Source organism: Rhopalosiphum padi, chromosome 3, assembly GCF_020882245.1.
Source record: "Rhopalosiphum padi isolate XX-2018 chromosome 3, ASM2088224v1, whole genome shotgun sequence".
Taxonomy (NCBI): Eukaryota; Metazoa; Arthropoda; class Insecta; order Hemiptera; family Aphididae; genus Rhopalosiphum; species Rhopalosiphum padi.
Window position 1 is genome coordinate 6,374,449 of NC_083599.1, and position 26,233 is coordinate 6,400,681.

Sequence of the window (26,233 nt, forward strand, 5' to 3'; positions counted from 1 at the left end):
AACAACATTGGCAATTTAATATTGAAATAATTACAATTTACCGCGTCGCCGAACGATCGACGTTGATTTTATTGTGAAATCAATGACATTTTAATAAAAATATTATATTATATTTATTAATTAAGTGTCTACACGGCAACGACAATCTAAGTATTGTCGGGTGACAAACGTCGTAGTAGTTGTTGTTGATAACGGGAAAAAGAGCGCGCGCGCGGAGTCCGGCCTGTTGATCGTGGCGGCGGCCCACGATAACACTGCACAGCTATTATTTCGACGACAACCGATAGTCTCGTACGAGTCGATCCGCATACGCCGATCAGCGTGCCCGCGTCTCGGTGCGTTCTGTTTTGCACAAACCGCGTGCTGTCCGCGTCCCTCTCCGCCGAAACGGCGCGCACAGCTTCGTTCGTCACCGCCGCCTTTGGCTCTCGTTCGGTATCGATTTTTCGTCCGATACTCAGCCGCGTCGGCGAATCGCGATTGATTTCGGCGCGGCCGCACAACCCACAGGCGCGCGCGGTGCACACACCGACGGCAGCGGCACGTCCGACGCGGACCACCACCACCGCCGTCATTCGCCGATCGTCACGCGCTCACGCACGTCGTCACTAGTCGCTCCACCGTCAGCTTCGACCAAGTGAACACTCCATGGATCACATCGGCGGTTCGTCGTCGTCCAGCGACGATGACTCGGGGCCCCAAGTCATCGTGCCGCCGCCGCCTCACCGACGCGTCTTGCCGGACGGCGGCGTGGTCGAGCTGTTGTCGATCGAGGACTACGTCCACGTCCCTCGTATCGGCGATAACCATCGCAGTAATAATCGTTCGGCATCCGGCAATGTCGCCCTCATCGACCTAACCAATACAGAAGACATCTTGGCTGAACGCGACATCATAAACGATGAAGAAATCTTAAACAGAGTACGCGCTAGTCGGCCCAACCACGGCCTCATGAATATTATGAACAACCACACACAAAACTTAATGGATAATATTCAGCACGAACGCCACTTGCAGCGCTGTTTAGAAAACAGCCGACGCAACATGCAGGCCCATATAAACAATATGAACGTTGAAGACGTTATCGAAATCTTCGACGACGACGACGACGACGACGACGATGACAACGACGCCGCCGCCGCTGCTGTTGTCACTGGCACTGGCGTGGCGTCTGGCATCTGCGACCCGGACCGAGTGCGCAACTATAAGGACATATTCAAGTATGCCACCGACTTGTCCGACGGAATGCCGATGTCTATCAATCAAGAGATTGATGCGCGTAGTTTTACTGAAGAAGTGAGTATATCTGTCTACTTTCTACACGGGTACCTATAGTATCTCTCGTGACGACGATAACGGGTACCCACCGTTCTATATTATATCCGACTTACAATGATGACCGATGACTTAAAAATCACTGTTTACTAAAAACAATTGTGTACACTGCATATACCTTTCTATTGATATTCATCTTAGCACAGGATTATGATATTTTTTAGTATTTACTGCTTTTATTTTTTAATTGTAATAGTTGCTGAATACTGAGATTAACTGTATGAGTTATTGTCGAGTCCCAGATTCAAATGTATTATACTAATCAAGTTGTGTTAAAAATCATTACTGCAATTGTGGGTTCTAGAAAAAAAATTTTCTTCCAAATTGTACCGAATAAAGACTACGCAACTCATTATCTAGCAGTTATCCATTACAAGTTAAACATTTTTCTTTCCTAAATGTTATTATTTAATTTTTGTGCTTTACAATTGTTTATTATCTAGTTGAATGATTATAAAATTGCTTTTTATAAGATGTTGATAAGTGGACATTTACTTATTACAAATTTAATGCAATTCATTTATCCCAATATTTTTTCTGTTATTTTTTTGCTTATGCAAATGCAACTATCCTCAGATAGTAAACAGTCTCATTTAGGTAAGCTTTAAAAATTTTCCATTAGGTACTTATCTAATTTGGGTTCCAACCTATTTATAAATTATTATACGATTGTCAGTACGGTTAATAATGCTGCTGTTAATAGTTGAATGGTTTTATTGTTTTTTTTTTTTATGTTTATAGAGGAAAAAATTTCTGACAAATGTTTTATCGACCATGTCAGTTAATGTGCATGAGGAAATGAATAATTCAATTAACATTTTGTTCGACAATAATAAACAAGTGGAGGAACACGAATTCGCATTTGATGTTATTGCAGAATATGTTGACAATATTGATTATGCTAATGGTACCAATGTTCTATTTCATTTTTCTTTCTATCCATATAAACATATGAATCTAACAAAGTATTTTTCAGATTTTGAAAAGCTTGGTGGTTTCCATATATTTTTACCTTGCATCCGTTCCGAGCATCCATCTGTACGTGTCAAAACATGCGAATTGATTTCTACACTGGTTCAGAATAATCCATACTGCCAGGAAAAATTCATGGAAAATACAAATTATCTTAAAGCATTGATATCTATGGTGGAAAATGATAATGATGATGAAGTGCGTGTCAAGGCACTAGCTGCGATTTCCAGTGAGTCACAATTAATATGTTGTGATCAATCTAATCATTGTATTTTGATAATATCAATTGTTTAATATTTAAATTTCTTAGGTCTTGTTCGTCAAAACATACCTGTGTTTTGGCAATTCATTGAACTTGGAGGTAAAGATTTGATTCTCAATTCATTGAAATCACCCATTGATAAATTGAAGATTAAAGCGGTATTCATCATTTGCTCAACTTGTCATATGGGTAATGATGTAGCGGGTAAGTTGTGATTGGTATTAATACTGCTATACAGCTTTTAATATAAATAATATTTACAGAACTGTATGTTGATAATGGAGTCGTTGAAATTATCAGTTCAATAATCATGGGCATGGAAAAAAATGTTGAATCATTTCATCATGAGTTGTTTTTATCAACATTGAATCAACTTATCCGTTTGTCACCAGTCAGAGTAAAAGAAATATGCTCTTCGGTGGAGGATTTCAAGCAAGCATTGACATCATTACGAGATTCATATTCAAATGAATCAAAATATCAGGCAAGATATTTTGTTAATGGTTTTTTGACTAAATAATACATATTGGTACCCAAATATCATCAATCTTTGTGTTATAATTGAAACAAAACTTCAGAAACACCATTAACAAAAATTATATTGAAATATTATAGTTGTAGGTACAATATGAATTAATAATATGTGTATAGTGTACGTATATGGTGTAAGAATACATTTATATAAATATGAAATTATAATACATAGGTGAAATAAAAAAAAAAGTAATAGAAATAATAACATTATAAAATGAAATTATATTACAAGTTTGTTTAGTATCAAATATAAAAAAGTAAAAAAAAATATAGCAGAATATTATCTAATGAAGTTAACATATTTTGGTAAATTAATTTAACAAATAGAATGTGTTTTGTAAAAAAAAAAATTATTGACTGTTTTTAACATTGAATTAAAAAAAATTTTTTTAATAAAGAGGAATATATTTTATATTAAATAGTTTGAATAAACAATTTAAATTTAGATATTTTTTACAAGTTTTTAGGAAAGTAATATTGAAAATTTCTAAAATTCCATTATAACTATTACAATATTATGTTTCTAATCTTAATTAAAAAAAAATAAATAGTGAGAGTATTGGATAGATTCGAGGTTTTGAGTAATTGTTAAAAGACTAAGAAACTAGATAATAGTAAAGCATATGCTGTATTCTAATTGAGATCAAAATTAAGTGGATTGAAACCGATGATTTTCTGTCTTTGTCTAACACACACGCAACATAGGATTATAGATATGTTCTATTTCAAACGTACATATTTCAATTTTTGTAGTAGTAAAAATCAAAAATGTGGAAAAGTCGTATTTAGAATTCTCATCGCTTCATAATATCAATCGGAACGTTAGAAATAGAACATGTCGATAATCCTATGTTGCATGTGTGTTAGACATAGACAGAAAATCATCGCTTCCAATCCCCTTAAGATAAATTTCAATTTTTTTCAATGCAAATGGGTTATTAAATCTGAGCAACAGTGTTTAAGAAAACCTAGTTTTGAGGATGATTTATATAAAATGTTTCTTTTATGTTCATTAAATTTTAATTTTGTATCAAAGAAAATAACTGTATCACCTAATGACACATGTTGTATCTATTAATTAATTAAAAATAAAATTACGATTAGTATTTGTTTTATATTAAAAAGCATTACGGAGCATTAGTTTAAATTGAGTTTAATATCATTATATGAACATCAATTAAAAATGTTATCCAAGTCTAAATGAATTTCTAAATTTCTAAATCAGCAAAAAGTAATATTTTTGAGTGTTTTAAAATTGTAAAAATATATTTTATGCATAATTCAAATAAAATGGGAGAATACCTTTGAGTATTCCGGTTGTTCAGTGTTTTTAAAGAAAATTATAATATTTAACAAAGTGTTATTATTAATAAGGGTTAGGATTTCTATGCTTTTGCATGTTTTTTTCCTTAAGTCCAAATTGATTGGTTGTCAGATATGTCCGCGATTTAGTTTATTCTTGATTAAATAGTACAATTTTTTTTTTTGCATATTTTTGCATATTTTGAACATAATGCATATAATTGCATGTATATAAATTTTTGAGTATCTTGTTAATTTTAACTAGTATTTATTAATAAACTTGTATAATTAATCGTTTATTTGTTGAATTGTTGGAAATATACAACTTATTTAAACTAAAATGAACTTAATACTAAGGAAGATTCCTAAGGGATTTAAAATATTTCTAAAAATGTGTAACATATTATAAACAGTGATTATAAAACGGAAGAAATAAATGTTAATGTTTAGGTACTTGCACTTTAAATCCGGAATAAATCATGTCATTTAAATATGCTCCAACAACATTGTGTGATGTGGAAAGGAGTTTAAGCCAATATCTTTGATTGAAAATTTAAAAAAAAACATAATTTAATAAAAGTATGTAATAATTAAAAACAATTGTTTTTGCATAGTTTGGTAAATAAAATGCATATTTTACAATTTTTTATTGCATATAAATCCTAGCTCTAGTTATTATGACTGTGACCTTCTCGGTTCTTTCCCATGTAAAACAGTTTGTGTTAAGTTTTACATTTATAATACGGAGACAACACATGCAAATATGGCGTCCTCTTAAAATTACTTATAGACTTACATAAGTAATTATTAAACTGTAATCAGATTCTGCATGCATGGTCATGAAAGTTTATTCTTTTTAAATATATATTTTTTTTAATTTATTCTGAATTCAATACAAAATTTTTTTTAAATATTAAAATATATTTAAATTATTTTACAGGATGAAAAGGATCAAATTTTGTGGTTGATGGAAACTCTAACATTGTGAGAAGATAACGCGGCACATTTCATTTTACTTATTTTATCATAATATAATTTTTTCATATCTGTAATTGCTTTTAAAAGAAATTAAACTTATGGTTTATAATGCTATTAATTTTACTTTGTTTAATCTTTTTTTTTTAGAATAAAATATTATTCTAAAAATAATTATTCTATTACCAAAATTGACCATTACATTTAATTCAAATGGATATAATGGGTGTATATAATAAGATGTTTATTGTATTATGTGTGTAATTGATGTATTTGTTATGGGAAAACAAAGAAGTAACAAACTAAAATATAGGAAATTTAACTTAGATTGAACTTATTCCAAAAATTTGTTGCCATTTCTCAATAATTTAAATGTAATTTTAAATTTATTATCAACCTAATGACATAATAAAAATGTATGAATCATTTTATATTATTATTGAATAGTTCATAAAATTGTCTGTGATGAATCTAACTTATAAAATAGATATCCACAAGGCAAGATTTTCTTTGAAAATTCATGTCATTTACTAAAATTCTTAAATATTTTACATGGTTCATAACATTGATAATAGTTATATTTTAATATTAAAATTGTCTTATGAACAATAATTGTTGTATATTTCTAAATGTCTTCTAAATTTTTTTGAATTCTAATACAAAATGACCTTAATAATTAAATGTTGTGAATTTGTTTTAACTTTCAATAAGTTTTGTATAACAAAAATAAACAGACCTGTTACTAACTACAAAAATGTAGTTTCCACATGCAACTAAAATAAAATATTAATATTAAAAAAAGTATAAAATTAAAAGTTCAAATTTAAATGTGTTTTTCATTTATAAATTTTTTTAAAAGGTCTATTAAAGCACTTTTATTCACATGAATACATTTTTATGATAAACTTAGTAAATAATAATAACCTCTCAGCTAGTTTTTATGTTGTAAGAAATAAGGAACTATTGTTATTGGAGTATGGGTGTTATGGCTTTATTTAATATTAAAAGAAATTAATAATAATAATAAGTAATAAATATTATTATTAAATAACAAATTTTAAAATAATTTTGTTCATTCCAATTGGGGATTTATTTATTCATACCAAAAATATTGTAGAGATAAGTAGAGATTCAATTAAAATTAAGTATTTAATTCAATTTTATCTATTTTATATAATTGAAAGAATCATTTATACAATAAACTTTTGCTTAAAACGAATTTGGTAATAAATCAAAAATTCATAATGATATAAAATAAATCTACTTATTATATGATTTTTCATAAGTGTCTTTATTGAAAAAAATGAAGATTTATCATCATAAATTGATAATAAATGATTGTAATAATATCTTTATTAGTTACATTTTCTTTTTAAAACATTTCTAATTTGCCATATATTTTATAACTAAAATCACATTTATGGCTGAAAGCTCTTAGTGAATTTTATTACCTATTTCAAACTTAAAAAAATAAAAGTATAACATCCAATCTCTATATTTTTATTTTTGTTTTATGTGTATCTCTAATCTATGCATTTAGTCTGTAACATATTCCAATTTTAAGTTTTGAAAATAATTCTTAAGAATTGTTCCTTTTTTTGTTTGTGTGAGGATCACTGGCCAATTCCGTACACTGTTAAGGTAAATTTAATTTTTAAAATGTACTTTAGTATTATTATATTTATCATAATTCCTATTGACCACCAGTTTTTAAACTAAAGCACTGTTTATGTTATAGTTATTAAATTTAAATTTAATGTATAATAAGGGATTTTATAATATTAAATTATTTTGAACAAGTCATGGAAATTAGTCATTCCGACATAATTTTAGAATCATATTTTATACAATAATATTGGTGTTTATTTAAAATATAACGATATTGATTTACATATTTTAATATTGTGTTTTATTTTCATTCATAATCATCGATTTAGCTATCTACCAAAAATCTTATTTGTATAGTCAATACTAAATTATTACTATTTCAAATTAATGAACATACAAATATTAATCTAATCAATTTATACATAAAAAAATATACTCTGTAATATCAATAATTATTGAACCATTCATAATTTAGATTTTAACTGCAGTTAAAAAATATACATAATTATATTAATTGTTTTATGAATTCCAAATTGTTTATAGTAGATGAATGAAAATAATTATTTTATTTAACATACAGCTATAAAATCAATTAGAATAAACTTATTTCCTCAATTATTAACATTGAACAATCAAATTGTATATTTAATAGATTATTAAATTTTACACATGGTGATTATTAATAGTACACATTCAACAAAATCAAAATGTTGTAAATAGCATTGTTGAATAGATTTTATTTCAAAATATACATACATTTATTTGTGAACAGTTAACAAAGAATTTGTGAAAAAAATATTTGTTTCAATCAGAATGTGTTAGGTATTTATTATTATTATTATTATTTATTATAAATTGTCCAATTACACAAAATAATTTAATTTTATATATATTACGGCAATGTGAACCAGAAACACAAACAAATAACTCAATAATAGCCCCCCCCAAAAAAAAAAAAAAAAAAAACAAAGCTTGTACTTGGGGTGGATAAGTTCAAAACAGTCAGTTAGAATAAAAAGAAAATATTATTATTTATTACTAGACTGATATTGTTGAGTAAAAATTTAATACTTTAAATTTACATAAACATAATAAATTAAGTGTTTTATATTAGTATTACAAATTTAAAGTCAAAAGTCAAGAATGAATCCAATCATTATCTCAATTTACAATATTTGAGTAGAGTAATATTTTAAATACATTTATAAAATGTATATAGCTATCAATATTTGAGATTTTTTTTAAGTGTTTTAATGAATAATTTAATGAAATTGTAAACAACTATAATTTACCTTTAGAATTAAAAATGTTAAACATAATTTAATTGATATTTACCATTGTTTTCTGTAGACTGTAGTAGAACTATATTTTTTTTATTAGTGGGTTTTGGCGTTACTCCTTGACGTTATTATATAGTCTTTGACGATATTTACCATATTTTCCAAGTTTAAGTGTTAAACGTAGTCCGCCAGCGTATCGTATATTTGTACATGTGTCGACTGTCGTCTAATATTATTACTTAAATTCAGTAATTAATAAGAATGCTTTTATTATTATGATTTATGAAATATTTTTTCAAACTCTATAGTATAAGTCTGGTTGAGTTATAATTCAGTAAAAATACAAGTTACTTAAACTCGTTTACAATATATTTTTATTTTAAAAAAGATATACAATTTAGAATTATTCACAAGTTTTCACATTTTATCGCCATATAATAATTTTAAATTTAACATCAAGTAATATCTAATACACAATTTGACAATAAGTTTTACATTGATTACCTACATAATTTAACCTATTGGTTAATAACTAATTTTAATGAATCATCGTATATTATATTATATCATTAAAGAGGTATTGTTTAATTGTTATTATAATTAATAAGTCAACACCGAACACAACCTGCCATATAGAATGTTGAAAAATAAAACATACAAAAATTACTATATTCAACAATCTTATACAATAGTATCTGGTCATTCGTGATTCGTTGCTATAAATTTTAGACACTCAGCCAAGTGTCATGGCAATATGCTTGTATTTTAATATAATATATTATAACTATATTATTTTACGTTTAATTATATATTTGCTAATTTATAATAACTCAAAATGTTTTATTTTATAATGCAAATAATTGTATTAATGGTGATTCAATTATGTGTTTCATTCCGGCTATTTGGTAAGTAAAAATATTTCATAGTTTATATTCTTGTGCTAGGGAAATATATTGAGGTACTTTGGTACTTATAACGTTGTTGATAAAGATAAAAATGATTTATGCGTATAATATAAAATAATGTTGTAGCTTTTCCCTTATTATGTACTAAAATCTGTAAGTCTATTTCACATTACCTGTATTATATAGAACATTAGAGCCCGTAGAATTTCTTCACAAACAAAAATTTATATCCTCAAGACAGAAATCTCTCAAACTCTAGCACTATGTATTTTACATTAAAAACACTATATTTCTTCGAATTGGCAATAATTAGTGTATACAATAATGAAATAATGAATATTAAAAAAAAAACTTAAATCTTAAGCTTATATAGGTATTATGTATAGTTAATGGATTAAATATAAATAATTTAAAAATCAATAAATGGCTCATAATATATATAATATAATATAATATTATATTATTATCTATCATCATCATCGGTTTCATCTCTAATTTCTATACTCGTTTCTCGTTTCTCGTTTATTTTTTTTTTTAATTAAAAATAACGCAAACACTTAAGTGACTAATTAATTGAATATATAGTCTGATATATTTGTGGTCAATCTAAACTGAGTATATTATTATTATTATTATTACTTCTAAAATGTAATAACTATTTTCCTTTTTTACACATATTTTTCTATACCATTGTCCATCTTATATTCTAATAGAATATCAGGTGCTGATATATTATATTCTCTACACAAAAAATCTCCCAAAATTGAACATAATGTGTACCTAATTTAAAAATTTCCCCTTTTTGTCGTGTTATGAATAAAATATGGTTTTTAGTTATTTCATGTAATTCTGATTTCAAAAATGGTTCATTTAGTTGTATTTTTGTCGATTAGTGATGTTTATATAAGTCTTTAGGCATTTAGATATTTTGTCTACCCCAAATATAGTAAAAATAATGCTTTTCTCTGTCTATGGCTAATTCTATTTGAACTAATTGAAGCATGATGAAGTTTCTCCGTTTTTTCCTATATATAAAATAAAATTATTCTCATAATCTCGTCATATTATTTTTTATATTTACTATTTACTAGTGTGGGCCTGCGATCAACTGATTATTGAATAGTGATGTTGTAATCACGGTGTAATGAAATAATACTTCACAAATATTTCCTAAGTGTTTATTTATTGAAAATGATTCTACGTGTTTTACAACCTGAGACTAAGACCAAATTACTGAATAGTAATATCGATTTACGTGAAGGTGATCGTGCTAACTTTCCAGTCCTGGAGTCCTCTCCAGAGCCCCCTTATATAGTCGGTCGACGGGCCCCCTATCATACTTCTCCTGTCCCTTCTGACAATTTTACGTTTTATTATATATTTGCTGATTTATAATAATTCATAATGTTTTATTTTATAATAGAAATAATTGGATTAATGGCGTTACAATTAGCTGCCTTGTTCCGGCTATTAGTAAGTAAAATATTTCATAGTTTATACTTTATATTATTGTGCTAGGGAAAAATACTGAGGTACTTATATGGTTGTTGATAAAGGACATACCCAGTGTACCCATAAATTATATATGAGTATAATATAAAAGGGCGCGGCCTGTTTCGCCCAAAAACAACCTTTCCCGTTTTGCCCAGATAATCGAGTTGGCAATGATTTTTAAATAATATAATATATGAATTATTTTTTAACTATTTTTAGAAAAAGTCAAATGAAAAGTTTTTATAAAATACATATTATTTAATTATACATTATTATTACAGTTATAATATAAAAAAAGCATTACACAATTTTACACTATATTATTTTTTTACTAAAATTTACTTAAAGTCATCACAAAATACATTTACAAAAATTATTATTTTTTAAAATGTCTGCACAACTAATATCTAGTAATTTCGTCAGATCTATATAAAAGTATAAGTTTTTCGTTGTATTCTTGTCTTTCTTTCGTTTTTTTGTCTTTTTTGGGGGGTAATTTCAACGCTATTTATTTTGATATACGTTTCTATGTGGATTACATATACCATTGCGTATAATATTTAACCAGCTTATGATTGATGAATAAAAGTTTTTATTGAAATACGAGTGAATCGATATAAAACACATTTTATACTTACGGACCAACGTGGAACATTTCAAAAAACCAGAAAAAAAGATGCCTTTGCATCAAAATCCCAGTCCTAGTCAGTTGTATTATAACTGTAATAATGTATAATTATGTATATGTATTTTATAAAAACTTTATCTATGACTTTTTTTAAAAATGTTAATAATAATCTATGTATTATATTATTTAAAATTCATTGCCAACTTAATTTGAAAACGACTAAAATGGCTTTGGTCGAAACGAGAAAAGTAGATTTTGGGCGAAACGAGTGCCACTCATATAAAACAATGTAGCTTTTTCCTTATTTTGTACTGAGGTGCTCATGCTAACTTCCGCCGGGCGTCGTCCTATTGCGGCCCAAAGTAGCTTTTTTATTACCTTTTCACCTATCCAGATTGCAGCCCATACATAATAGGTAGGAAATACTATTTAAGTGGTTATCAAAACTAAATAAATGTCTCGATTGCGTCCGATACGTATATTAACATAAAATATATAACTATCATCGATTATACACGGTTCACACGTTCACCAATACTCTATATAATAGCTTGGTAATTCGGTGATGCCATAGATTTAGCTTCTATACAACCTTCAACGACTAAAATACAAACATTTTGTGATTATTTAATAGACACTTATGTTGATGATGATTATGATTTTCCTTCAGAAATATGTGCGGGCTACTTGTAGTTCCAATAAGTATTTGAAAATGATGCGTATAAAAGTTTCCATTTAAAATTAAATTCACTATATATATATATATATATATTGTTTGGACAACTCGGGAAACAACTAAATAAATTAATAAAAAAAACCCAGATTACAAAGTCAATCGAGTTGGAAATATCTAATTTTAATTTTTTTTAAATAATGAGTTTTAAAAGCCTACCTCTAACACTATAATTATTTTACTATTTATTGGTATATTAATTGTATTTCATATATAATTTCAAATACAAATACCTCCAAATGGCTCCAATACCGTATTTAAAAAATTTAATTTATTTTATTAATTATAAGCTATTTTGTAAACCAATGTGTGCTTGGAGGCAATCGGGATACTTATATTTGGGATAAAATACGACTACCTGAATTCGGGACGCAATCGGGCAACTCCAGCCCACCCACCCAAGTATGCATAAATCCAAACGCGATTGCGATCTAGTAATTTGATTGATTGAGCCCATTTTATCTTTTTACCTGTAAAAAACAGACTACAATAATATTGCACTCCAGCCTATAATATAGGTATTGCCCATAGGACGTATATTGACATTATAAACATTTGTCATATTTTTATGTGTATAAAATAAATAATAAAATTACTAAAATTGTATAAGGATTTATTTTTTACATATTAAAATAATACGTTTATGAAAAAAGATATGACAAATGTTTATAATACAATGTATTAATAAAGTATACAATTGAACTTAACTGAATTTCGACTTCGAGTTAACCAAGTCTGACTGTAATTGTAGATAATGTATTGGAAAATTGGTCAAGAAAAGGAAAGGGAAAGGCACATTATAGTCTCGAGGCGCTCCAGCACAATCGTACTACGAGTAATTACTAATAAATTGCAAGCGTGTGCTTCACTGACTCATACAGTTCAGAACCTTAATAAAATCAAATTAATAAAATATTAAATAATTCGAAATAACAAAAAATATTAATTTTTAATAACCCTGTAGTATAATATAGTATGCTAAATTATGGACATTATACTTTATATGTATGTTAATACTTGGTATAGAGTATAAACCGGGAAATTTATAATAAATTCAATAATGAGTTTCCGTAACGTACCATCTTCTCCGGTTGACATACTTGGTAATGTAATGTGTCATTAGTGACACGCAGGGACGGATAGGCTCAATTTTTCAGCTTGAGAAATTTATTTAAATCGGCTCTCTATATTATAATATCTAATATTAGACATAAAAACAAGTATTACTAACATTTTATTAAGGCTATAGACACATCAAATCCCCCGCCATAAACAATTTTAAAAATTACAATTTTTTATTTTGTTAATTGACTTTTAAATTTATTAAAATAAAATGTGCACATAAATAATATAGCAAAACAATTTAATATGAGAGTTCTTTATTGAATAATGCACTTTTTTTTAAACTCAAAATAGCTATCTAAAACAAGGGCACCAGATTTTTTAAACATTGATAAATCCAATTCTTTTTCACTTAATTTTTCCTATAATTTTAACATCAATATTTATATTTCAATAAATAAAATACATATTGAGATTAAAAAACACAAATAATTTTAATATTCTATGCGTCAATGCATTAACGGCAGTTAACCAATTGCGTCTAAAATTACATTTTTATATACCAATTGGCATTAGCACATTTTAGTGTTGATAGACCAGTTGCGCTCTATAGATTTTATGGTCGATAGACCAATTGCGCTCAAAATATTTTACAATACCTAAGGTAAATGTATTGGTTAGGTATAATTATTATATCATAAATGAAAACACTAACCGATTTTTTGTGAGTATTAATATTTAATACATAATAAATATAATATAAATAAATAAAAAATTTTTTCGCGTTTTACAAGTTATTTTTTGATCATCAATTATTCAAAATTAAATACCAGTTACAATACATTATAATTCGTTTCATAAGATTACCGATACTGTTATAAAATACCCAGTTACTTTAATCAGTAATCAATTGATCAATAAATTAGTTTTAATATCCAATCATTTTAGCATATGTTATACAAGCGCGATTGGTATACTTATCCTTAAATATAAAGCACGCAATTGGTCCATGTCTGCATTAACATGATAGAAAAAAACTAATGTCTTTATCTATGTCACTATTATTTTTTGTTAATTTGTTATTCTTACTTAAAATATGGTTAACTTATCATAGCTCGATTCGCGACTACAACGTTCGTATTATATACAGGCATACAGGCATATTATACACGTATAATCACCGTAGCCTTTATAAGAAGTCAGAAATCACGGACTAAGATATACCTACTATAACTTGCAGTACTAGACATAGTATATCTTAGTCCGAGTCGGAAATTAAAATAATTATGTCAATTATTATGATAAAGATGTGATAAATTAGTAAATAATAAATAATAATAAATGTAAAAAAAAATTCATGGCAATTTATGGCAAAATTAAAAACTGTTTATAGCACCAGGAACCACCGCTAATCCGATACGTCTCACACAAGGACGAAAAAAAATATGACATGGAGTTCGAAAAACTAACGAAAAATAACGAAGTTGTTATAGAGGTATAACATTGTAATATTGTATATATTTTATTTGTTAATATTTTTTTACCTAATATATCTATAGCTTTTTTGCTTACCAGTTTTTGAATATTGGCAATGTGGGTCGTACGACGTACATCATTATTTTCTAACTATAATGATAACTGTCCAAATTACATTAGATCTATTTATTTTACAGTAATACAAACCGTTAGAACAATCTGACGTCTCCTTCATTACTTTTACTAATTCAAGCACTGATAACTAAATCTTGTTTTTAAATTTAAATTCACAGTACTATCGGTAAAACAAAAAACGATAGCAAAGACAAATGTTACATTAATTTATAATGATAAAGATGTGATAAATTAATAAATAATAAATATTAATAAATGTAAAAAAAAATTCATGAGAATTTATGGCAAAATTAAATACTGTTTATAGCAGTCCTCGGGCATACACCACCATGAATCACCGCTAATCCGATTCGTCTCACACAAGGACGAAAAAAAATATGACATGGAGTTCAAAAAATTAACGAAAAATAACGAAATTGTTATAGAGGTATAACATTGTAATATTGTACACATTTTATTTGTCAATAATTTTTTACCTACTTCTAAAGCTTACTGGTTACCAGTGTTTGAATATTGGCAATGTGGGTCGTATATCAATGCGCACTGAGTTAATTCTCATTAGAGAGCGGGTATATTTGCACCTTAAATATCAAGATTAGATGTTGAATAAAATTATAATTTAATGCTACGAATGTTTTTTAGTCCATGCTTTATACTTTGGATTTCATGACCAAAATAATTATAATTTGACATTTTAAATTTCTCGCTAAAATAGTAATTCGCATTAAAGTGTTTACATGCATTCCTTAATCCCGGAGTAATAGTTAATTTGATTTAACGCGTCAAATTTTTTTTTCGCGAATCGAATTAAATAATAAATGCGCGTCGGCTTAATGTGAATTAAAAATGCGTTTATATGCACCTAACTCTCGGACTAATTCAATGCGCATTAACTGCTGCTACATAATATATAAACGTAGTAGGTACCTATATAATGTTAATTGTACAAATTACATTAGCTTTATTTATTTTACAGTAATACAAACCGTTAGAACAATCTGACGTCTCCTTTATTACTTTTACCTATTCAAGCACTAATACTTAAATCTGGTTTTTAAATTTAAATTCACAGTACTATCACTACTATCGGTGTAACAAAAAACGATAGCAAAGACGAATTCTATATTTTAATATACATAAAATGTATAAGTTATACAATTTATTATTTATAGATGTATTACAATAATCCTTGATTTAGAAATAGCATTTATTTGAACAAAATGTGTTTAAACTCTAAGTTAATACAATTATTTTATTGATGTGTTTAGTGGAAAAATCTGGAATGGTCAAAAGATCTGGAATACGAGTAGTCAAAAGAAGTACATACTCTAAATAATGTCGTTCGATTTTAAAACTGGTAAGCTCCATCATAAAGTATTTATTTTCGTTTTTATTCTCGGGAAAGACGTTTCTAATTGTATTGACTAATTTCAATTATGCCAATTTGAGGAAATGGTATATCTGTAATTTACAGACTGTAAATCATATAATCATAATTCATAAATCACTTATTATAGTAGCGGCCGAACCTATGTGTTTTTATTGTTATGTACTTAAATATTAATGTTTTTATTTATTTGATATTAAAAAAATAATCATATTTTATAGTAATAATAATAAATAAATAATTTTATAAATCAAATAATTCAAATTCTACAAACGACACTCTCCCGGCGTATGCTTCTGGTGGTGGTCATGTGTAAAAGCAAATAGAAGTCCATAATAAAATGTTATATTTCAAGTAATAAAAATTTTCTTTTAAGTGTGTTAAATTCATTGAGTGTTGATTTATTTATCTAAATATCAAATAAATAAAGACATTAATACTTAAGTAGTTGCCTAACAAGGAAAACACATAGGTTTGGCAGCTGCCAGCTACTAAAATATGTAATGATTTAGTGTTTCTTGACATAACCATACTCACTTTTGCTTTAGTTCTTTCGACCGCAGTGTCCGTGGGATGGTACATTCAGAGGAAGCGCAAAAACAATAATGATGTTAGTAATTGACGATTGGATATAATATTTCTATATTATTTCTAATCGTCTAACAACAATGATAATTATAACAATAATAATAATAATAATAATAATTACAATAACAGCTGCGGTATATCAATAAATTAAGCGAGTGTTTTTTTAATGTATAGGAAAATAGATTTGATGATCTGGTGACCGAAGATAACTTATCGATCATTCTAAAGGACAATCGGTTTATATTATTTATGATCTGGTTTAATTCTTGTTGGAAACTTCCTCAGGTTGTTACCGATCGCCGATCGGATTGGCTGCCCAATTAGTGCTTTTCGCATTATTAGCATATGCCTTTCATATTCGGGACTGTCGAAATGTTATGCGATTAGTGTAATTTAGTGTCAATTTATTTTGTTGGGGTTTATTTTAGAAAATCAGAGTTTTTGAAAGCTAATTGGTACTAAGATGAATCATTTTAAATTAAAAATAAATAAATACTTAATTGTTATTGTTGTAATACATATGTATATGTTTAAAATTTTTATATCATAACTATATTTATATTTTTAAATTCCATTCGTACTGTTTAATTTTTGTTATGATTGGGGGGGGGGGTTATACATAATTCACCTCATTAAAAAATACACCCAAAACCGCCACTGTGATTTACCAGGTATTATTAATTGTTATGTATTTATCGTTATCTATTTTAGGAACTTTGGTAAGCTCTACATCTAATTTTTTTGTTTTCCATTAAATTAGTACGTCAACCAAAGAAAACGTTACGGAAATTTATTTTTATTTTGTTTTTCATTGTACACTCATTATTTCATAAATTGTTGGCTTTTTTCAATTTTTTTCAAAATATTTTGTTTCATGGTTTTCTAAAACTATACAATATTTTTATTTTTTTCACCTTTATATGTATTAGTGAAATCAGTATCAATTTTTGATTTTTAAATGGCAACCTATACTTAAAATGTCATAAAATAGTAGGGTTGTTTTTTTTTATATGAATCTTAACGTTAAAATTATTATTTTTCGTTAATTCGTTAGAGAGATATAGCTTTTCAAAGTTGAGCAGTTTTCGGTTAATACTTATTGTTTCTGAAGACCATTAGTCACATGGGTATAATAATTAATAAGACGTACATATTTTCTTATGTAATAAACTCGTTATCGACTATCGACGTGATGAACTTTGTATCTGTAGTTATTACGTCAAACCAGTAATAACCTAATGTCATATCTATCTAATTTAGATAATAATCAGTTAATTTAGTTATATAATTTTCTTGTATTGATGACATTTCGTTTTTTCATAATTAAAATGTATTTAAATACTTAAGTACAATAAGTACTTATATGCATTAACATATTCACAGACAATAGATATAGTATTGGTAATGCATAAATATTTTCAATTTTTACAATTAATTGTTTGCATTAAAACCAGGCCCTATAGTCACTATTCAATTCCTACTTAATTTTATTTATATTATTAATGACCACTATAAAATTTTAGTATCATTTATAAGTCCAGGATTATGATAAATCTATTCCAAATTTGATGACCAAGTTTAATCAATTGTTATTTTGTAATTATGCAAAATATGAATAATGATAAACATGTGTTCAAAAAATCAGAACAAATTCTCCATTAATCCCAGACTTAAAACAATAGTACATTTAAAAGTAGCACTAATAATATATTAACATGTATACATGCATTTAATAATAATAACTAATAACTTAAATATAATTTTAAAAATATAATATATTTATATATTTTTGTAATATTAATTTAATTTACTCTATTTATATGTATTATAATAAATTATAGGTATAATTATTTTCTTTGTATTATTATTATTATTGTTATCATTTAAGTTGTAATGATTGATGTTGCTGCTCCAAATTTAATTTAACTACATAATATGAAGTATTAAAATTACAATTGGTACATTAGCACTTAAAATGTTTTTTTATAATTTTCAATTTTTGTTTATCATTTTTAATTTTCTTTACATATTGTGTTTATTGATAGTTTACAGTTTTTCTCAGGAACGTAAGTAAATACGTAATTACTTGTTAGACAGACTTGATTATTTTACGATTCTTTGAAATTAACTAAATTATCTAAAAAAAAAAAGACGGTAAAAACCTAATAAATTGGATTAGGAAAAAATAGCATACGTCCCAAAGAACAAATCCATATTCTAAAATAGGTTGGCATGATTAATTTTTCGATTCCTGCAGGCAGTCATCATGTCATATTTCTTTATTAAATTTCAATTTATTTTCTTCTCTAGCCTTATTTGTTTTAAATGAAGAATTATTTCAAAATATTTTGATTTCGGTAAGTACTAAGTACTAAGAGAAGTATTGTTAGTTTTATCGGTCAAATAACTTTGTTTAAATGTTTATAACATTTAGATTTTGTTTTTAAAAATGAATGATGATTAAAGCAAACAATGAAACAAAAATACCTCATTTAATTAATACTAATATAGGTACACATATAATGTAATGTCTTGTAAAGTATAAAAACTTGACTGGTTAGTTGAAAATATAAATTATCGTTTTTTATATATTGTTGACTGATTTTATCAAAATAACTACTAGGAGCTTGTGTAACTCGGTGTAAGTGATTATACTTGGTCGGAAATACGACTTGGGAGAAATTCTAGTAATAACAAATTTAGTTTGGTGATTAGGTAGGTAATAACGATGTTGACGAAGTTGTTGCTACTACTGATTAGATAGCTCGATACTTTGGAGGTCTTGTTTTGAATGCAGAATAGTTGGATTTTAGTGTCTAGGTGTCTGTCATCAACCAGTGTAAATCGATAACCTGACGTCGTTAGGCGGACGCTGTTTTATACACAAAATATTTAAAGCCGAAACGCATTTTTGAATATTAAATAAATTATCAGTAATTTATGTGATAACTGATAGGGATATCACTTTGTGATATCCTTTATTATTATTATACCTATTTGATTAGCTATAGTTAGCATTAATTTACACATAAAGTATTAAAATAAAGAGAAATAAATAGTAACTTAATTGTTGTAGTACCTACTAATTTAAACATCTTAAATACAACCATACGTTACATCATAACTCATAGGACAAAATGAAGCATAATAATCAACAATGAAAATCGATTTTGATACGCAACTAAACCTACGGGTAGGCAATCCTACTGCTTCGGATCACGGAACAATGTGGGTACCTATATAGGTAAAATTCTATAAGTATTATATATTCGTATTGACACTCGAATATTATAAAAATAATTTGTAACTTATTCTATTAATTTACAGAAATAAAAATTATATAGACGGAAGTAATTTTAAACGTATATTTATCTTATTATATAAAATAATGATTCTAAATAATTTTGAAATAAAAATATTTTGTGATAAAATTGAATAAAAAATTCAAAAAATCTGGGCGGCCATGGTATCAGATGCGCCACCGCCCACCACTGTAGCCGTAGGAGCGGGGTCTGAACCTGTCTGCCTATTCATGGGAACCTAAGCCTAACATCTATAGACAACAGCAGTAGCGTAGCCAATGGCGAAAAACGCGGGTAAAGACGTTATCGGCGTGACTCGGAGGACAAAGAAAAAAAAAAAAGCCGATTTACGGGCTGACAAGGCGCGCGAAACGTTGGAGCGGCGCCGATAATGGAAAATACCTTTCCGCTGGCCACACTGATATTTCAACAGGTGTAGCAAATCTGTGCCCCATAAAGAGCCCGTGTTAGACTTAAAACATGTCTTTTCTGGTTATTCTGTGATAGAGGTTTGGTGAGGTTAGAACGCACGCGCGTAGTACGGCCTGTTGATCGCGACGTCGGCAGCGCACGATAACACTGGTCGATCCGTATTATCCGATCAGCCCGCCCGCGTTTCGGTCTGTTCTATTATCCTCAAACCACGTGTTTGCCCCGTATCCGACGCTCTCCACCGAAACGACGCGCATAGCGTCATTCGGCACCGCCGCCTTTGGCTCTTGTTCGGTATCTATTTTTTGTCCGATAATCAGTCGCGTCTACGAATCGCGATTGATTTCGGCGCGTCGCACAACCTATAACCACGCGCTCACGCTCGTTGTCACTAGTCATCGCTTCACTTACCGTCACCGTAAGTTTCAACAATATTTCACATGGAGTCGAACAACATCGGCGGTTCGTCAAGGTTCAATGACGATTTCCCTTGGCTCCAAGTCATCAGGTCTCCGCCTCCTAGCCGACGCGTCACGCTGGTCAACGACGTGATCGAGGCGGTGACGACCCAAGACCATTTAGTCGCAATGCTTCGTCGCCGAGATATCCGTCGCCGAGAAATCCGTCGCAGACCTCACCACCGCTCGGACGCCGACGGTGCCTTCATCGATTTGAGCAACACAGACGAGGACAGCGATAACGACAGCGATAACGACAGTGACGACGATTATTTCAATCAAGTAATTGTTATTCTGTTCAAATAGATTAAAATATTTCCAATTGTTTTATAAATGTTCCATTAGGAACTTAACCAATTTGGGTTCCAACCTTTTTATAAATTATTATACAATTTTTAGTATGTGCACGAGGAAATGAACAATTCCATTAATATTTTGTTCGAACATAACAAACAAGTGGAAGAACTAACCTTTGCGTTAGATGTTATTGATCAAATTATTAACAAAATTGATTATGCAAATGGTACCAATATTCTATTTCATTTTTCTTTTTATCCATAAAAACATATGAATTTAACAAAGTATTTTTCAGATTTTGAAAAGCTTGGTGGTTTCCATATCTTTTTACCTTGCTTTCGTTCAGAGCATTCGTCTGTGCGTATCAGAATATGTAGTTTTATTTTTAAATTGGTTCAGAATAATCCATACTGCCAGAACAAGTTCATGGAAAGTACAAATTGTCTTAAACTTCAAGCTTTGATGTATATGGTGGAAAATGATAATGATTATGAAGTGCGTAACAAGGCACTATTTGCAATTTACGGTGAGTCACTATTAACATGTTGTGATCAATTTAATAATTGTATTTTGATAATATCAATTGTTTAATATTTAAATTTCTTAGGTCTTGTTCATAGAAACTTACCTGTGTTTTTGCAATTCATTGCACATGGAGGAAAAGATTTAATACTTAATTCATTGAATTCATCCATTTATAAATTGAAGATTAAAGCGGTATTATTAATTTTCTCAACAGTTTGTAATTTGGGTAATGTTGTAGCGGGTAAGTTATGATTGGTATTAATACTGCTATGCAGCTTTTAATATAAATAATATTTTCAGAACTGTATATTGATAATGGAGTAGTTGAAATTATTAGTTCAATAATCATGGACATGGAAAATATTGTTGAATCAAATCATCATAACTTGGTTTTATTAACATTGAACCAACTCATCCATTTGTCACCAGTCAGAGTCAAAGCAATATGCTCTTCGGTGGAGGATTTCAATCAAGCATTGACATCATTACGAGATTCATATTCAAATGAATCAAAATATGAGGCAAGTTATTTTGTTAATGGTTTTTTGACTAAATAATACATATTTGTACCCAAAAATCATCAATCTTTATGTTATAATTGAAAAAAAACTTCAGAAACACCATTAAAAAAATTATATTGAATATTATAGTTGTAGATACAATATGAATTAATAATATGTGTATAGTGTATATGGTGTAAGAATACATTTATATAAATATGAAATTTTTTTTATTCATAGGTGTAATAAAAAATAAAGTAATAGAAATGATAACATTATAAAATGATATTATATTACAAGTTTGTTTAGTATCAAATATAAAAAAGTAAAAAAAAAAATATAGCAGAATATTATCTAATGAAGTTAACATATTTTGGTAAATTAATTTAACAAATAGAATGTGTTTTGTAAAAAAAAAAGTTATTGACTGTTTTTAACATTGAATTAAAAAAAAATTTTTTTAATAAAGAGGAATATATTTTATATTAAATAGTTTGAATAAACAATTTAAATTTAGATATTTTTTACAAGTTTTTAGGAAAGTAATATTGAAAATTTCTAAAATTCCATTATAACTATTACAATATTATGTTTCTAATCTTAATTTAAAAAAAATAAATAGTGAGAGTATTGGATAGATTTGAGGTTTTGAGTAATTGTTAAAAGACTAAGAAACTAGATAATCGTAAAGCATATTCTGTATTCTAATTGAGATCAAAATTAAGTGGATTGAAACCGATGATTTTCTGTCTTTGTCTAACACACACGCAACATAGGATTATGGATATGTTCTATTTCAAACGTACATATTTCAATTTTTGTAGTAGTAAAAATCAAAAATGTGGAAAAGTCGTATTCAGAATTCTCATCGCTTCATAATATCAATCGGTACGTTGGAAATAGAACATGTCGATAATCCTATGTTGCGTGTGTGTTAGACATAGACAGAAAATTATCGCTTCCAATCCCCTTAAGATAAATTTCAATTTTTTTTCAATGGAAATGGGTTATTAAATCTGAGCGACAGTGTTTAAGAAAACCTAGTTTTGAGGATGATTTATTTAAAATGTTTCTTTTATGTTCATTAAATTTTAATATTGTATCAAAGAAAATAACCATATCACCTAATGACACATGTTGTATCTATACTTTAATTAAAAATAAAATTACGATTAGTATTTGTTTTATATTAAAAAGCATTACGGAGCATTAGTTTAAATCGAGTTTAATATCATTATATGAACATCAATTAAAAATGTTATCCAAGTCTAAATGAAATTCTAAATTTCTAAATCAGCAAAAAGTAATATTTTTGAGTGTTTTAAAATTGTAAAAATATAGTTTATGCAAAATTCAAATAAAATGAGAGAATACCTTTGAGTATTACGGTTGTTCAGTGTTTTTAAAGAAATTTATAATATTTAACAAAGTGTTATTATTAATAAGGGTTAGAATTTCTAAGCTTTTGCAGTTTTTTTTTCCTTAAGTCCAAATTGATTGGTTGTCAGATATGTCCACGATTTAGTTTAATCTTGATTAAATAGAACAATTTTTTTTTTGCATATTTTTGCATATTTTGAACATAATGCATGTAATTGCATGTATATAAATTTTTGAGTATCTTGTTAATTTTAACTAGTATTTATTAATTAACTTGTATAATTAATCGTTTATTTGTTGAATTGTTGGAAATATACAACCTATTTAAACTAAAATGAACTTAATACTAAGGAAGATTACTAAAGGATTTAAAACATTTCTAAAAATGTGTAACATATTATAAACAGTGATAATAAAACGGAAGAAATAAATGTTAATGTTAGGTACTCGTACATTAGATCCGGAATAAATCATGTCATTTAATTATGCTCCAACAACATTGTGTGATATGGAAAGCAGTTTCGTCCAATATAAATCTTTGATTTAATTGCCGGTCGTTCATATTTGAAAATTTAAAAAAAACATAATTTAATAATAGCATGTAATAGTATTAACAACTAATATTTAAAAAAAATTGTTTTTGCATAGTTTGGTAAATAAAATGCATATTTTACAATTTTTTATTGCATATAAATCTTAGCTCTAGTTATTATAGACTGTAACCTTCTCGGTTCTTTCCCATGTAAAACAGTTTGTGTTAAGTTTTACATTTATAAGACGGAGACGACACATGCAAGTGTGGCGTCCTCTTAAAATGACTTATGGATTTACAGTTAATTACTTATTATTAAACTTGTTATCTAACTATTATCAGATTCTGCATGCATGGTACAAATGTTTATTATTTTTAAGTATATATTTTTTTAAATTTATTCTGACTTCAATACAAAATATTTTTTAAATGTTATAATATATTTTAATTATTTTACAGTATGCAGAGGAACAACTTTTATTGTTGATAGAAAAACTAACATAGTGAAAAGATAAAGCGGCACATTTCATTTTACTAATTTTATCATGATATATAATTTTATCATATCTGTAATTGTTTTTAAAAGAAATTAAACTTATGGTTTATAATGCTATTAATTTTACTTTGTTTAATTTATTTTAGAATAATAAAAATAATTAATTATTTTATTACCAAAGTTGACCATTACATTTAATTAAAATAGATATAATGGGTGTATAAAATAAGATGTTTATTGAATGTGTGTAATTGATGTATTTTTTATGGGAAAACAAAGAAGTAACAAACTAAAATATAGGAAATTTAACTTATATTGAACTTATTCCAAAAATGTGTTGCCATTTCTCAATAATTTAAATGTAATTTTAAATTTATTATCAACCTAATGACATAATAAAAATGTATGAAGCATTTTATATTATTATTGAATAGTTCATAATATTGTCTGTGATGAATCTAACTTATAAAATAGATATCCACAAGGCAAGATTTTCTTTGAAAATTCATGTCATTTACTAAAATTCTTAAATATTTTACATGGTTCATAACATTGATAACAGTTATATTTTAATATTAAAATTGTCTTATGAACAATAATTGTTGTATATTTCTAAATGTCTTCTAAATTTTTTTGAATTCTAATACAAAATGACCTTAATAATTAAATGTTGTTAATTTGTTTTAACTTTCAATAAGTTTTGTATAACAAAAATAAACAGACCTGTTACTAACTACAAAAATGTAGTTTCCACATGCAACTAAAATAAAATATTAATATTAAAAAAAGTATAAAATTAAAAGTTCAAATTTAAATGTGTTTTTCATTTATAAATTTTTTTAAAAGGTCTATTAAAGCACTTTTATTCACATGAATACATTTTTATGATATACTTAGTAAATAATAATAACCTCTCAGCTAGTTTTTATGTTGTAAGAAATAAGGAACTATTGTTATTGGAGTATGGGTGTTATGGCTTTATTTAATATTAAAAGAAATTAATAATAATAATAAGTAATAAATATTATTATTAAATAACAAATTTTAAAATAATTTTGTTCATTCCAATTGGGGATTTATTTATTCATACCAAAAATATTGTAGAGATAAGTAGAGATTCAATTAAAATTAAGTATTTAATTCAATTTTATCTATTTTATATAATTGAAAGAATCATTTATACAATAAACTTTTGCTTAAAACGAATTTGGTAATAAATCAAAAATTCATAATGATATAAAATAAATCTACTTATTATATGATTTTTCATAAGTGTCTTTATTGAAAAAAATGAAGATTTATCATCATAAATTGATAATAAATGATTGTAATAATATCTTTATTAGTTACATTTTCTTTTTAAAACATTTCTAATTTGCCATATATTTTATAGCTAAAATCATATTTATGGCTGAAAGCTCTTAGTGAATTTTATTACCTATTTCAAACTTAAAAAAATAAAAGTATAACATCCAATTTCTATATTTTTATTTTTGTTTTATGTGTATCTCTAATCTATGCATTTAGTCTGTAACATATTCCAATTTTAAGTTTTGAAAATAATTCTTAAGAATTGTTCCTTTTTTTGTTTGTGTGAGGATCACTGTCCAATTCCGTACACTGTTAAGGTAAATT

At 27.1% G+C, this 26,233-nt stretch overlaps 2 protein-coding genes across 2 annotated transcripts; both read left to right on the forward strand.

Annotated features, from left to right (window-relative positions):
- Positions 1–268: 268 nt before the first annotated feature.
- Positions 269–5,501, forward strand: LOC132924671 (uncharacterized). The gene is made up of 6 exons (XM_060989098.1): positions 269–1,296; positions 2,077–2,242; positions 2,312–2,536; positions 2,618–2,773; positions 2,833–3,053; positions 5,346–5,501. Exons 1-6 carry the CDS (start codon positions 649–651, stop codon positions 5,391–5,393), a joined length of 1,464 nt encoding a protein of 487 aa, XP_060845081.1. The 5' UTR covers positions 269–648; the 3' UTR covers positions 5,394–5,501.
- Positions 5,502–20,379: 14,878 nt separating this feature from the next.
- On the forward strand, positions 20,380–24,720 carry LOC132924437 (uncharacterized). The gene is made up of 6 exons (XM_060988752.1): positions 20,380–21,150; positions 21,268–21,391; positions 21,461–21,691; positions 21,773–21,931; positions 21,991–22,211; positions 24,562–24,720. The coding sequence occupies exons 1-6, from the start codon at positions 20,851–20,853 to the stop codon at positions 24,604–24,606; spliced, it is 1,080 nt and encodes a 359-aa protein (XP_060844735.1). The 5' UTR covers positions 20,380–20,850; the 3' UTR covers positions 24,607–24,720.
- The last annotated feature ends 1,513 nt before the right edge of the window (positions 24,721–26,233 follow it).